Raw genomic sequence first — 14,278 nt, 5'->3', positions numbered from 1 at the left:
AATTACTTGGGGCGCATGTCTTTACGCTCGAAGGCATATGAAGGCTGCGCAGGATACTGATATCCGGGGCAGAATTCGCTACCTATAGCAGTCTCGCGTAGAGTATGAAATAGGAAGAGCAAAATTTCGGCATTTTGGTCCCAGAAGTGCGCAGCAGCCTGATACTTGACATGATACCGATAAAAAGACCGTAGATGCTGGAACCGTATCGCTAGATCCAAGAGAGGGAATCGGGAATGGTTGGTGATAGTCGCGGTTGTAGCTACGGACAAGCGGGAATCTACGGCAATGCAACATGTGATCTTGGCGGAACCGGACCGTGCCAACGCCCCGAATGCGAAATCGTCTTAGTCAGATATCATCCTGCGAGATAATCAGAGAAGGATCGGGGATACTAGGATTTCACATCTTGGTAGCAAGATTCAGATGTCAGGCAGAATTATGAGAGTATTGCATCCGCAGGACTCAAGCCGGATAAAGAAAACTGCACGGAAGAGGAGCGGCACTTATGAGCGGCTACAAATCAATCAAAGCCTCAATTTCAGATGCAAGGTTTGCTCACCAAAATCCATGCTTTTTGTCCCGAACGGATCCTTTGCTGCTTGTTGCATCTTAACCTCAGACGGATGCTATAACGCTGCTTCTGCTGCTGCAATGCAATGAAAGGAACCCCAACATCCAGATAAATGCCTACACGTTACTTGCAGCGGAAGCTGCGAAAGGATAAAGACAATGAAACTCTGAAAAAGAAGGGAGTACAAAAGCTCACACAATCCCCTTTACAAGGCTGTAGCGTCGGCGATAGCTTGTTGTGGACCGGGAGGACAAGGACGATGTGGCTGGGCAGAAATTCGGACGCTGACTAATGAGTTGAAGGTCTTCGACTTGTTTTCATGGTTCTAAGTTCTCTTCCGACTCGGACTCTTCCTAACTCAGTAGAGTCTTGCACCTTGAAATGCAATGTTTAATTCCGTGATATTTGAACGCTACTGGTTTATCTACCAACTTCGTCAGCACTATTTAAAGAATCCTCGGAATTTTTAGCAAAACATCTTGCAACGTTTCATAATAACGTAGTCCATGTATTTTGGGCAAGAGTCAGCTGAGCGGTGAACATTATTCGTATTCTCTGCAGGACTACTATAAATACAAAGTGGGTACATGTAGTCGTATTTCAGGAGACATCACAGTGGTCATTTCAGAAGGATACATTTTTACCGACGATATTGCAATCATTGCCGATGTACTCGAATGGAAAACGCCGCCTGAAATTCAACTTTAAGCACCCGGCCAGATCTGTAGACTAGATTTATCACACACATTAGACACTTATTCGCATACATAATGAATGGCTGTACTCACGTTGTCATAACGGCCTTGTACGCCGGCGACGCCTCACCCTCAATCCGAAGATACTCCTCCTCCGCTCTTCTCATCCATTGCAAAAAGTGAGTGACATCGCCTTGCTGCAGTAACAATGTCCCGCCGTAGAAGAGGATCTGTGCACGATAGACATCTAGGCGCTCCTTCTCCACCATCTTCAAACAGTCCTTGATCTTATCGTACGAAGGTTTCCTCTGCACAGAGCTCCCGGGCGTGAGTTCCTCCACCAACTGATGGATCCTCGCCCGCCGCTCATCAGAGGCCTCAGCTTTCTTCGCGTCGAGACCGCACACCGCACATGAACAAATGAAAGAATAACAACTCCGCAGATGAGCTTGTCGAGCAGACCTGGGAGCCAAGACATGCGTGTACGAGATCGTGACCTCTGCTCCCTCCGGAATATCCCTCGTGGGACGAAACTCTCCAGTGAAGGATGAGAAATTGAAGAAATAGTGCGTGTTGGGGGTGCAATCGTGGTTCGCACGCGAAAGTAAGGGAAAGATACCGACGAACTGGTTCGCGGGATCCGGGTCTGGTTCCTCGGTGATATCAAGCATGAGGAAGTTCGTTTGGAGGATACCAGTAAGGGGATGACAACCCGATTTCGAATTCTTCAATGAAGAGATGGCCTCTCGTGAGGTCGGATTGAGGTCCTTTACGGCGGAGAGATGGAAAATACCGTTCACAGCGTTCTCGGCATTGCACTGCGGAAGCGTCTTCCGTTGTGCATAGACGGGCCGCTCGGCGATGATGAGTTCCCCAGCAAGGATCTTCCGGCGAGCGATCATGCCTATGCCTTTTCCCTCGACAAGCCCGAAACCGATGGCATCTCGGTTGTCGGGCGGTGTAGGTTCGTCCCACACTCGCCACGTTGATAGCTCCCTGACTTTAGCGAGATTGTCGATGTATACCATATCATGTTTGCCGTGAGGCAGGTAGAGAAAGCAAGGTGCGCCGGGTATTCTCGCGTCACTGAGAACTATGTGGGGTATTATGGATAGAACACGGGTTGTATCTCCATCGGTTGGAGGGTCAGGAATAGACGGCGACTGTAAGGGGTCCGATGAACGAGTATCGGCAGACTGTCGCGAAGAAGAATGTATTAAGAAGCCTTTCCTCATTACTGTAAGAACGGTCAGACAGAAATTGAGAATGTGCATACACGATAAACGAACCTGAAATCGATGAGCCGACGATGAGAATCCCAGGCTGGCGTAAATAGGTGCAGGCTAAAACGCCCGCTACGAAGAAAGCTTGTATTCACGATGCCATGCGGGTGATCGCTCCACAACTCCAACGCCCCATTGATTGCAGAGAATACCGATATGTACGGAAATCATGGGGCTACAAATTCGTTGGATCCTGAAAGATAGAGAGTCGTCGTTGCGCCCAAGTATACAAGACCGTAGGGAGAAATACAGTGTTTCGACCCTAATTTAGATGTCGTCATTTTATTGCATTTATTAAGGCGACGGAAACACAAACGTCTTCGTATGAGCATCTGTGTCATCCTCTTCTGTTGCCGACAGATTACCGACGCACTGGCGAGGAAACACTATCTGACGAACGCAAGTAGGCCATACTGTGTGTACAGATTCCAGACTACGAATGACTTCCATGTTCATGCGTCTACGTATATCCTTCCACCAGTGATTACTCCAAGGAGAACTCTAATATGGGCACAAAGAACTGTAAAATGTCAGCTGCAGAAGGATGGAGTTATAAGCGACGATCTTACACGAGTGCGACGAAAAAATACGAGTGTCTGGAGCGCAAGGGACTGATGCAATCACAGAGTGATCAAGCTTGTATCAGTAATAACGCACAACGTTCGCAGACTCGGAGATTATAGCGCCTATCTATTCATGTCGGTACGATGGCAGCTGAACCCCGCAGTGCTGTGTTGTCCCGATATGCCCAAAGTATCAGTAAGCTTCGTCTCGTGTACAATACGAGGAAGTAATCAGTACGCACCACTGACGATGTGAGAGACAGAAGTACAATTTAGACATTGCCTAGATCGAAGTTGTACATTAATTGGGCGCATAAAAGCCTACATCGCAAAGCGCTGAGACAATGCTTTGTCTATTTCTGGCTAGCTTTTCCCTCAGTTGACGGAAGGGGTCGGTGTCGAGTTTGTTACGCGAAAGGAGCCAAAACGTTCAAATAGTTAGATGGACACCGGCGAACGGCTTGGATGAAAACTAGGGTAGGGTAAGTAAAAGTGCGCGTGGCGGAAAGATATCAGAACAGACCCACGTTTGATAGATCTTCCACGCCCCTGGACGTCGCGTGTATCTGCCACGGTTCGGCAAGGAAGAATGACCACTGTCCGTCGTTGACCCTCTCGGGACAGATGCCCCAGGTTCGCCTATCATTGCCTACCTAATTAGACAGTTAGATCTCATTAAGCGATAACGCAGCACAGAATTCGGTTGCCGTGAGCATACATGAAAGCCGTCCGAAGCACGAGGCTTGGAACAGTTGCAGGATACAGCCTGCAAATATCCTCCAGGGAAATGAGTCTCTGTTGGTCTGCTCTGCGTTTGGGCACGTTCCCGTTCAACTTCCACCGGTGAAAATTATTGAGAGTAAGATGAGCCGTTCTCACTAGATATGGAAAATCCAAAAGTAACGTAATTATTCAACGGCCGTAGGAAAATCTTAATTAACCATACTAACCCAAAGCTCGCTCGGAGTCACAGCATTGTTCAAATAACCGTCAACATAGAATGCAGCAAAAGATCTGCATCCTCACCGAAAGTAGAACCTAACATCGAGACTTCATTAACGCACTTGAATCAAAAAGGCTACGAAGAAAAACGTACTGTAAGCCGGCAACCCGGAGGTAGAGGCTTATCCATGATGTCGTATATTTTCTGAGTCGAAAGAAGGATGAGATATACTTGCAAAGAAATATAGTATGGAAGTTTAGTTGATGAAGAATATGACCGGGCTGGTAGTGATCGACCGGTGAAATGCCTAGAAGAGCAAGGGCGGTTATTAGCGTCCTCCGTGGACGCCGACAGCAGTACATCCTGTATCCTACTCAACCATGTTGGAGAACGTCGAGCGTGCGCTTTCTTTCCCTCATCATATCGATTACTTCCGGTTCCGCCTGTCGTTACAATAGTTCCCCATAACTTGGAAATTACTGGCTCCCTGCGGTCGCGTACACAGCAGAAATTATAAGACTGTCTGTAGGGTGCGGACGTCTTCATGTATCTTCATGCCGCTCACTGCTTTCACAGCACTGTGAGTCTTGGACGAAATTCAGCGCATCCAAAATGTTGCAGAAGATCGATGGTGAGCTTCTTAATTTTCCGTATGACTACGGGTTTCTGAAATGGTTGTGGGAGCGTAGATACGAGAAGGCGGAGGCTGAACCAGATCGTAGCATGTGTCCGTTTAGGGGCAGCGTAGATACAGAGCGGCCGTTCCGCAGCTAGACGAACCCATCAATCCATTCACCTACCATCGACTACAAGCGTTCCAGTAGCAGCAGGGACCATGATCTCGGGACGGCCATTGCAATCCTATCTCAATGCCCGTCATGGGGATAGCCTTTCAGAAAAAAATATCGAATCCGTGTCCTGGGCTTTCCATGTATGTACAGTCCATCAGGCTGTCTTTCACATTCGGGTCCTTTACTCCGTAAGAATAACGTTCCTCAATCATTGGACGGGGTAAAAAACAAGGTAACGATTCTTGACTTCTTTTTGAAAGGCAGTTGAGTTTGTCTCAGCCTTGGTTGGTGGAATAGACAGTGTAGAGAAGATGCGTATATGTCTCGAAGTATGCGGCAACAGATATTTTCGCGCTCGTCATACTGATGTCGGACTCAATGTAGGATTCGTAGGATTCGTACCGCCACCACCATCTCTGTTAGTGGATGCCATATAAACTCGTGCTTTCGATATTTAAGTGCACGCATATACAGAAACCAGAAACGCTGACAAGAGAATATTGGAGAAAAGCCCTGCTGGGATTCCTGTACGTCACCTGGGTTTCATCAAGAAGACCGACTGTCCATGTTAGTATTTGTATTTATACGCGTTGCTGATGTAGTCTCTCTGTCTGCATAAGTCTTCATACTGATGGCCAGGTTGCAAGTCTCACCTTGTGGCGTTTAGCACCACATTTTGTTCTTTTTTTCCTGGGATCGACACAGACGGTGTCTTGCTAATGTCAGAGAAAAGTCAGGAATTGGCTGATCGTCTGAGCAGCGGCAGGCCTACGAATATTCAGCGTCCAACTATATATCCATGCACCGTCGTTAACGGTGGAAGCTCATGCAAAGTCAAGGTACGTACAGTGCGTAATGCGACGAATTTCTAATCTCACAAACTTGCGAAAGATCCAATGACTCATTGGATCAGCAGACGATGGCGTATATTTGAACCCATCAGATATCTCAAGTTGGGTCTGAATGATATCGGCCATACCGTGGACACTCATCAAGGGCTGTGCATTTTGAAAGAGTCCCAAATAACCGAATTGAAAGCTATTACAGCTTTAATAGAACAACTGCAGGCGACAAAAATTTACTTCTATATATATTGTATCCCGTCCGTACATATCTAATTCTAACTAGTGCTGCATGGTTTTCGGCATTTTCGTGAGATCCTAAGAAGCTCTGGAAAAGCTCAGGTCATCGACGTTGATATCGGAGTTACTTTCATGCATCGAGATAAAGTAAAGGCATGATAAATCTCCGGAAGCATCCATCTCCTCGCCGAGGACTCGATCAGAGCGTAAATTACACTTCTGAATAAGAATATCGTATCCACGAGGCTGATCATGCGATAAACAATCAAAATGGTGCACATGAGGGTTGTTATAAGTATCAGCGAAAGGTATATCAATGTGTCCAGTCTATCTATGCTACAAGCGCCGGGTTTTGCTAATACCATATGTATAATTGTGGAATGCGCTGAAAATTTGCATGGCCTTCATTCCTGAAATACCCAGTGAACGGCATATCCAAAGACAGAGAACCAATTCTGACCTATACACCCTATAGCGTAGATACCTTGTATAAAAATCACTTGATATTGACAATCCCAAAGGGCCCAGCACCGCCATATCTATGGCACGTCAAATTCTTTACCATTGATCGAGCTAAGTGAGATGACATACAATCGTGATATCGACAATAAATGTGCTTATACCACCAGTGATACCACCAACGAGGTAGTTCGCTTTCCACACATGGGCCCATATCTAGCAATGCCGTCAACACGCTGTAATAATTGTCGTCGTGGTCAATGAGCGCACGGCGCACAAATACGCATTGCGTCGTGAACGAAATCGTCAAGAGAATGTACAGCATGATGATGGTGATGCGCAGGAACGTATTGTGTGACCGCTTCCGAGGAGAGACTATATGGATAGTAACAGTTAACCAATGTCCTGGTCCAGACAGAAATGGTCCATATACATATAGTCCATAAAGTAACTGTTATGATGCCGGTGTAAAGACCTGCAAAGGGAAATTTAAATTTGAAATATTTCAGGAATAGTGGATGACCCCACCGTGCAACAGAGCTCCGAGAATAATACGGTTCAGATTCTGGTCAAGCTCATCAAAAATATCTCTCCTTTCATCTTGGGAAAGGTTGGGCGGCGGGGTCCTGATTAATAGGGTCCAGAGAGAATGTATCTTTCGGAGCAGAAAGCAAAATTCGCTGTGTATTTATTGGTCAGCCTGTTTATTTATCCACCTTTCATTTTTTGTCTCAATAATTAGGAGATCTTCTATTTATATAACACCGTTCATGTGTATGTCTTTTTCCCCACATATCTGGGACAATGAGAGCTGGCTCTGAGAGGAAAAAAGACGCAAAGAGGAGCTCAGGTGTGCTAAGAAGGCTGATGGGACGAACATCTGGTTTGGTTAGTTTGACACTGACATGTATTCCAGATGGGTTTCCCTACTTAAGCTCCGTTAAGTAAATTTCATTGTCCCAAGTTTCAAAGTGTCCCCCAAAGAGAGAGCAGGTCGACATGACCAAATTCCAAACACAGACATTTTTCACCTTGTCGATATCCTTCAAGGAGAACGGCAGAGTCCATAGTATCTGTACCAGTATGCTCTTGAGAGTCGGCCCCTCGTTGTTATTTACAAACATAAATGCCACTGCAGACATGACCCCGTAGAATACTCCGTCATCCACATTTTGCACCCGCAACCTATGGGCCATCACCCGGGGCGTAATCCTCGCGATATCAGCTTCGGACGCGTAGAGCACAGGAATGGGTTCGTCTGTGATTTTTGGGCCATCCATATCCATGGCAGCACCCCAGGATATCTCATCTATCACATCAAAGAATTTGTGCAAGGGGACCAATCGAGGCGAAAGATGTATCGCCATCATCCAAATCCGTGATGAGAGATGCATGTGTAAAATCCTCATCTTTACTATCAAAGATATCCTTTACATGGAGGGATGTATTATGCCGAGCAATTTCATTCTCAGAACTGATAGAATTGAACAAAGTGAAGGATGAAGAGTCAAAGGAAAAGCAAGATGGGACTGGGATAATATCGGCGCTATGGAAACGGATGTTCATCAATTGCCCAGTCTAGCAAAGCGAATAAGAATTAAAAGCGACAGTTTCGCCGATAATGCATGAATGACTTATGCTAGCATGCCTTTCCTAATGTCGCTCAGACTGACATCTTCCCAGATAACCAAGGTGCAGCGCTCAGCGATGAAGCTATCAATACTACTGAGGAGCAGTTTCAATGTATGTCATCCTTTGGTCATCCTGGTACTGTATGTATTTGTTCGTGACTTAACTCACTGATTCAAGTGGAATGTACTCTGTCCGATTAAGACCAAAAATCAGGCCGCTACCCATATTTTCCCTCAATCCAAAGTTATCGGCTCGTACCCTGCTAGTTTTTTGGTCCTTTCGACCTTTTAGGAATCCTCTTTGCAGATCCTGCAAAGGGGCTGATACATTCAGGTAAGAATGAGTTCCTGCTATTATTCTTAGCTTATTCATGAGAATGTAGGGCAACATGAGGGCCCCCACTTCCTTGGCTTCGCACGATTTTGGATCCGGAAGTGCATGCCTCGAGGTCGCAGATCTTTGTGGCAGTGATGCCGAAACTGTTTTGGAAATTTGTGGAAAAGCTACCGCTCTTTGTGTACCATATCCCTGTGGAAGGTATAGCCCACTTAGCATGTATTCTGTATTCACACACTCTCATTATCATGGCCGAAATTTCGCCATTTAGACCCTTCTCGTCCTCAGGCTCGACCCGAGTTCCGAACCGATACTACTATAAAGGACCCTGTTATTTGCCAATACTTGAATGACGTTGACCATGTCTCAAGCTCAAGTAGAATTCGATCCCAAGAACATGCCCTTTCGAAGGCTCGGATCCAGCGGTCTGCGCGTACCACTGTTCTCACTTGGTGGATGTGCGTTTGCGATTAGGCACCGGGAGGCTTCACTTGGATCCATGTTCACATCATTGATCTCGTAGGGCTTACACTAGGAGGCACCATCATAGGAGATCCCGTAAAGGTGCTTATCTTCGTTGTCCTTGCGAGCTTAGATCTTAATCTGTGGATAAGGATATCATCAAGACAGCATTCGAGAACGGGATTAACATGGTCGATACTGCTGAGGCATATGCAAAGGGACAGTCAGAGATGGAGATGTGTGTATACTCTTTATCCTAGTACTGGTAATAATAATCAAATAATTCATTACAGTGGGCGCGTCGTCAAGGAACTCGGTATCCGGAGATCTGACCTGGTGATCACCACAAAACTCTTCTGGGGTCTGCGGACGGGGCCGAACGATGGCGGATTATCACGCAAGCAGTAAGTCCGCGGTTCCACTCATTATTGAGGCGTGGCTCATTTCTTGGTCCTAGTATCATTGAAGGGACGCAAGAGGCTCTCGCTCGCCTTCAAATGGACTACGTCGATGTCATCTTTGCTCATCGATGTGACGTTACTGGTAAGCAGAGTGTTCTACTTCAGAAGTTTTCTCATCGTGGAACCAGTGCCGATGGAGGAGATCGTCCGAGCATTCAACTTTGTCATCGAGAAAGGCTGGGTATGCATATGGGGCTTCTTCAGATGTAACCACTATTCTTATGGTTTCTGTAGGCTTTTTATTGGGCCACATCAGAGTGGTCGGCTCGTGAGATCGAAGAAGCCCATCGTAATGATCCAGTACCAGTACCCTGGAAATGGTTTACTCACTCACTTTAACTTAGATGTCGCCTCTCGTTTGAATCTCATCGCTCCTATCGCTGAACAGTGCGAGCATAAGTATGTCCAAAGCATGATATTAACCTAGATTCTGACTTCCTCTTTTCTTAGTATGTTTCACCGCGAGAAAGCGGAGAAGGAATATATGTATGCTTGCTCACTCTGATAGTTGTTTCCCCGACTGATCCAGAGCAACTCAGACCCCTGTACAAGAAATATGGTCTTGGAACAACCGCATTTTCTGTCCTGGCAAGTGGGATATTAACTGGAAAGGTACTATATTTGTTTCCTATAGAACTTTCTCATTCAGTTATCTTTAGTACAATGACGGTATCCCTCCTGGTACGCGGCTATCCAAACCTGAGAACGGACTGGACTATATGGTCAAGGCCCTCAATACGCCCGAAGGAGAGGCGAAGATTCATAAAGTCCGCCAACTTACCAAGCTCGCTCAGGAGGGTAAGTACAAGTCAATGCGCTTCTTTATTTCTCCAGGCTCAGATCATGCAGAATTGCAGACGACACCGGCGGTCCTCGCCCTCGCCTGGGTAGCGCGGAACCCGAACACGTCAACAGTGATTCTTGGTGCGTCGCGCCCTGAGCAGGTTCTGGAGAACTTGAAGGCGCTGGCGGTTCTTCCGAGACTTACAGAGAATATCATGGCAAAGATAGAGGATATTCTCGACAATAAACCTGGACCTCTGGTGAGTATTTGATGGCATGCTTTATGAAGGTAAAATGTTAACTTGTAGAATGATAGTCTACAAATGGACGACCACCATTGGATAAGTTTGGGAGGCAGTGATCAATTCAGATATGACAGGATCGTAGCAGCAATTTGCAAAGGTTTTATGATATTTCTGCCAATGGATTTCCTTTTCAATTTACTTACTAGGAGGTTGATGCAATGGAAGTCCTGGCCGAATGGTACCGCAACTTGATCTCTGTCTTAGTCTCAGCTTTTCCTTGCTCATCTTACTCTCAATAACTTGCACCCAGTTTGAACAGGACATGCTCCAACGCAGAGTAGAATAATGGAGACTCTTTTACCCGAAGAATATTTGCATGATATATCCTGTCACTGGTCCAAGCCTTGTCCTTCCCCTATGTTCAATGTTGGATAGTCTCATGTTACATGTCTCATGCATATGGGAACCAGATTCTGGGCTGCATCTTGGCTTGCTGAGATATGGTTGTCGAATGGCGAAAGCACTGATAGGCGAACTTGTGGTATCTGTCCCGAGAGGCTTAACGACGGACATTCGTCACCCTTCCTTGCCGAACCGTGGTAGATACACACAACATCCAGGGGGGTAGAAGATCTATCAAACGTGGGTCTGTTCTGATATCTTTCCGCCACGCGCACTTTTACTTAGCCTACCCCAGTTTTTCAGCCGAGCCGTTCGTCGGTGTAAACGTAAAGGTTTGAACGTTTTTGGTGAACATGGCTGATATATGCTTGTAAGAAGCTGGACACCGACTCCGTCAAACTGAAGGCAAAGCTAGCCAGAAGTAGAAAAAGGATAATCTCGGCGCTTAGGGGTGTAGGCTTTTATGCGCCCATGTTGAATCTGGGGAATGTCTAAATTGCACTTCTGCCTTCCAAGGCTTTGTCAGCGGTGTATACTGGTCTTTTCTTTTCGTCTGTGTGCGCTAGACGAAGCTGACTGATAGTTTGGGCATAGGGTTACAAAACGGCATTGCGGAGTTCAGCCACAATCATACCGACGTGAATAGATAGGCGTCATAAGCTCCGAGTCTGCCAAAAATTTGCGTCATTGCTGATACATGCTTGATCCCTGTGTGATGGCATCAGTCCTTTGCGCTCCAGACTCTGGTATTTTTTCGTCGCACTCGTGTAAGATCGTCGCTTATAGCTTCATCCTTCTGCAGCTGACATTTTACAGTTCTTTCTACGCATCTTGGAGTTCTCCTTGAAGAAATCACTGGTGGAAGGATGTACGTAGATGCATTGACATGGAAATCATTCGTGTTCTGGAATCTATACACATAGTACGGCCTGATTGCGTCGGTCAGATAGTGTTTCCTCGCCAGTGCGTCAGTAGGATAACATGCACTTTATGTGTCAGCAACAGAAGAGGACGACACGAATGCTCATGCGAAGACGTTTTTTGTTTCACTTGCATTAATGAATGGAGTAAAACGACGAGGTTTACTTTAGTCCAAAACACTGTATTTCTTCCACTTCGGTACCAGACGATACTCTAACTTTCTGATTCTTTCAAGATCCAGCAAATTTGTAGCCCCATGATTGCCGTACATATCGGTATTCTCTGCAATCAATGGGGCGTTCGAGATGCGGAGCGATCACACGCATGGCATTCTGAATACGAGCCTTCTTCGTAGCGGGCGCTTTAGCCTTCACCTATTTATGCTGGCCTGGGAGTCTGATGTTCGGCTTCTTATCGATTTCAGGTTCGTTTCTAGTGTATGCATACTCTTAATCTCTGTCTGATCGTTCTTACAGTAATGAGGAAAGGCTTTTTGCTCTCTTCTTCGCGGCGGGACACCGATACTCGTTCATCGGATCCCTTACCGTCATCATCTACTCCTGAGCCTCCAGCCCATGGAGATGTAACCCGTGTTCTATCCAGAACACCCCGCATAGTTCTCAGTGACGCGAGAATACCCGACGCACCTTGCTTTCTCTACCTGCCTCACGGCAAACATGATATGGTATACATCGACAATCTCGCTAAAGTCAGGGAGCTATCAACGTGGCGAGTGTGGGATGAACCCACACCTCCCGACAACCGAGATGCCATCGGTTTCGGGCTTGTCGAGGGAAAAGGCATAGGCATGATCGCTCGCCGGAAGATCCTTGCTGGGGAACTCATCATCGCCGAGCGGCCCGTCTATGCACAACGGAAGACGCTTCCGCAGTGCAATGCCGAGAACGCTGTGAACGGTATTTTCCATCTCTCCGCCGTAAAGGACCTCAATCCGACCTCACGAGAGGCCATCTCTTCATTGAAGAATTCGAAATCGGGTTGTCATCCCCTTACTGGTATCCTCCAAACGAACTTCCTCATGCTTGATATCACCGAGGAACCAGACCCGGATCCCGCGAACCAGTTCGTCGGTATCTTTCCCTTACTTTCGCGTGCGAACCACGATTGCACCCCCAACACGCACTATTTCTTCAATTTCTCATCCTTCACTGGAGAGTTTCGTCCCACGAGGGATATTCCGGAGGGAGCAGAGGTCACGATCTCGTACACGCATGTCTTGGCTCCCAGGTCTGCTCGACAAGCTCATCTGCGGAGTTGTTATTCTTTCATTTGTTCATGTGCGGTGTGCGGTCTCGACGCGAAGAAAGCTGAGGCCTCTGATGAGCGGCGGGCGAGGATCCATCAGTTGGTGGAGGAACTCACGCCCGGGAGCTCTGTGCAGAGGAAACCTTCGTACGATAAGATCAAGGACTGTTTGAAGATGGTGGAGAAGGAGCGCCTAGATGTCTATCGTGCACAGATCCTCTTCTACGGCGGGACATTGCTACTGCAGCAAGGCGATGTCACTCACTTTTTGCAATGGATGAGAAGAGCGGAGGAGGAGTATCTTCGGATTGAGGGTGAGGCGTCGCCGGCGTACAAGGCCGTTATGACAACGTGAGTACAGCCATTCATTATGTATGCGAACAAGTGTCTAATAATATGTGTGATAAATCTAGTCTACAGATCTGGCCGGGTGCCCCACGTTGAACTAAAAACGGTGTCCGTCGTTTCCATGTGTTTACATCGAGAATGGCTACAATATCGTCGGTATGATACATTTAAGACATATCCTTCGGAAATGACCGCAGTGATGTTCCTTTCTGCGCCTCTGAAATGCGGCGACATGTATCTACTTTGTATTTATAGCTCTACCGCTGAGAATATCAATCCCGTTCACCGCTCCGCTGAATAGTACACAATGGACATGGACTACGTTACTATGAAACATTGCAAGATGTTTTTCTACAAAGCCCGAGGAGGCTTTAAATATGCTTTAATCGTACGGATAAAATCAGTAGATTGGGGCAGCAGCTTTTATAATATGACGACATTAAACATTGAATTTGATGGTGCGAGACTTGTACTGATGGGAAAAGACTGAATCGGAAGAAAACTTAGAACCGTGAAAACAAGTTGAAGATGAAACTCAAATTTTGCTTCGGCCGAATTTTTGTTGAAGCCACATAGTCTTTGCCTATGGACCGCTACGACGAGCTATCATCAATGCTACACCTCTGTAACAGGGACTTTGTAAGATTTTGCACTCCCTTAGTTTTTCCGAGCTTCATTGTCTTAATCCTTTCGCAGCTTTCGCCACAAGTGACATGGAGGCATTTTATGGTTCCTAGCATTGCATTGCAGCAGCAGCGTTATAGCCTTACTCTGAGACAAAGACGCAACAAGCTACAAAGTATCCGTTCGGGAAAAAAAGCACAGATTTTGTAAGCAAATCTTGCATCTGAAATTGAGGCTTTCATCGATTTGTAGCCCTTCATAAATACCGCTCCTCTTCCTTGCCGATTTCTCTCTCAGGCCTGAGTCCTGAGGATCCGTCACTATCAGACTTCTGCCTGACATCTGAACCTTGCTACAAGATGAGAAATCCCCATAGCCCCGATCCTTCTCTGATTATCTCACAGGCGG

At 46.6% G+C, this 14,278-nt stretch overlaps 4 protein-coding genes across 4 annotated transcripts; 2 read left to right on the top strand and 2 right to left on the bottom strand.

Moving 5' to 3' along the window:
- Positions 1–1,358: 1,358 nt before the first annotated feature.
- On the bottom strand, positions 1,359–2,432 carry BT62DRAFT_976646 (SET domain-containing protein; the record flags this gene model as incomplete). Its single annotated transcript, XM_043189241.1, has 1 exon — positions 1,359–2,432. Exon 1 carries the CDS (start codon positions 2,295–2,297, stop codon positions 1,359–1,361), a length of 939 nt encoding a protein of 312 aa, XP_043033254.1. The 5' UTR covers positions 2,298–2,432.
- A 3,577-nt stretch (positions 2,433–6,009) lies between these two features.
- BT62DRAFT_1013564 (uncharacterized protein) lies at positions 6,010–7,757 on the bottom strand (the record flags this gene model as incomplete). The annotated part of the gene is made up of 6 exons (XM_043178080.1): positions 6,010–6,177; positions 6,523–6,606; positions 6,668–6,765; positions 6,824–6,865; positions 6,919–7,016; positions 7,321–7,757. The coding sequence occupies 6 exons, from the start codon at positions 7,755–7,757 to the stop codon at positions 6,010–6,012; spliced, it is 927 nt and encodes a 308-aa protein (XP_043033253.1).
- Positions 7,758–8,719: 962 nt separating this feature from the next.
- On the top strand, positions 8,720–10,425 carry BT62DRAFT_912653 (Aldo/keto reductase; the record flags this gene model as incomplete). Its single annotated transcript, XM_043183865.1, has 13 exons — positions 8,720–8,816; positions 8,882–8,922; positions 8,973–9,058; positions 9,114–9,224; positions 9,278–9,363; positions 9,410–9,462; positions 9,516–9,570; positions 9,626–9,680; positions 9,732–9,767; positions 9,821–9,893; positions 9,941–10,079; positions 10,131–10,324; positions 10,381–10,425. 13 exons carry the CDS (start codon positions 8,720–8,722, stop codon positions 10,423–10,425), a joined length of 1,071 nt encoding a protein of 356 aa, XP_043033252.1.
- A 1,760-nt stretch (positions 10,426–12,185) lies between these two features.
- Positions 12,186–13,223, top strand: BT62DRAFT_957774 (SET domain-containing protein; the record flags this gene model as incomplete). The annotated part of the gene is made up of 1 exon (XM_043188429.1): positions 12,186–13,223. A coding segment is annotated over exon 1 (909 nt), but the record flags the coding sequence as incomplete, so codon positions are not given.
- Between the last annotated feature and the right edge of the window lie 1,055 nt (positions 13,224–14,278).

Source organism: Guyanagaster necrorhizus (genome assembly GCF_019112545.1).
Source record: "Guyanagaster necrorhizus MCA 3950 unplaced genomic scaffold BT62scaffold_63, whole genome shotgun sequence".
Taxonomy (NCBI): Eukaryota; Fungi; Basidiomycota; class Agaricomycetes; order Agaricales; family Physalacriaceae; genus Guyanagaster; species Guyanagaster necrorhizus.
Note: the sequence above shows the minus strand (reverse complement) of the source record. Positions and strands in the feature narration are given on the sequence as shown.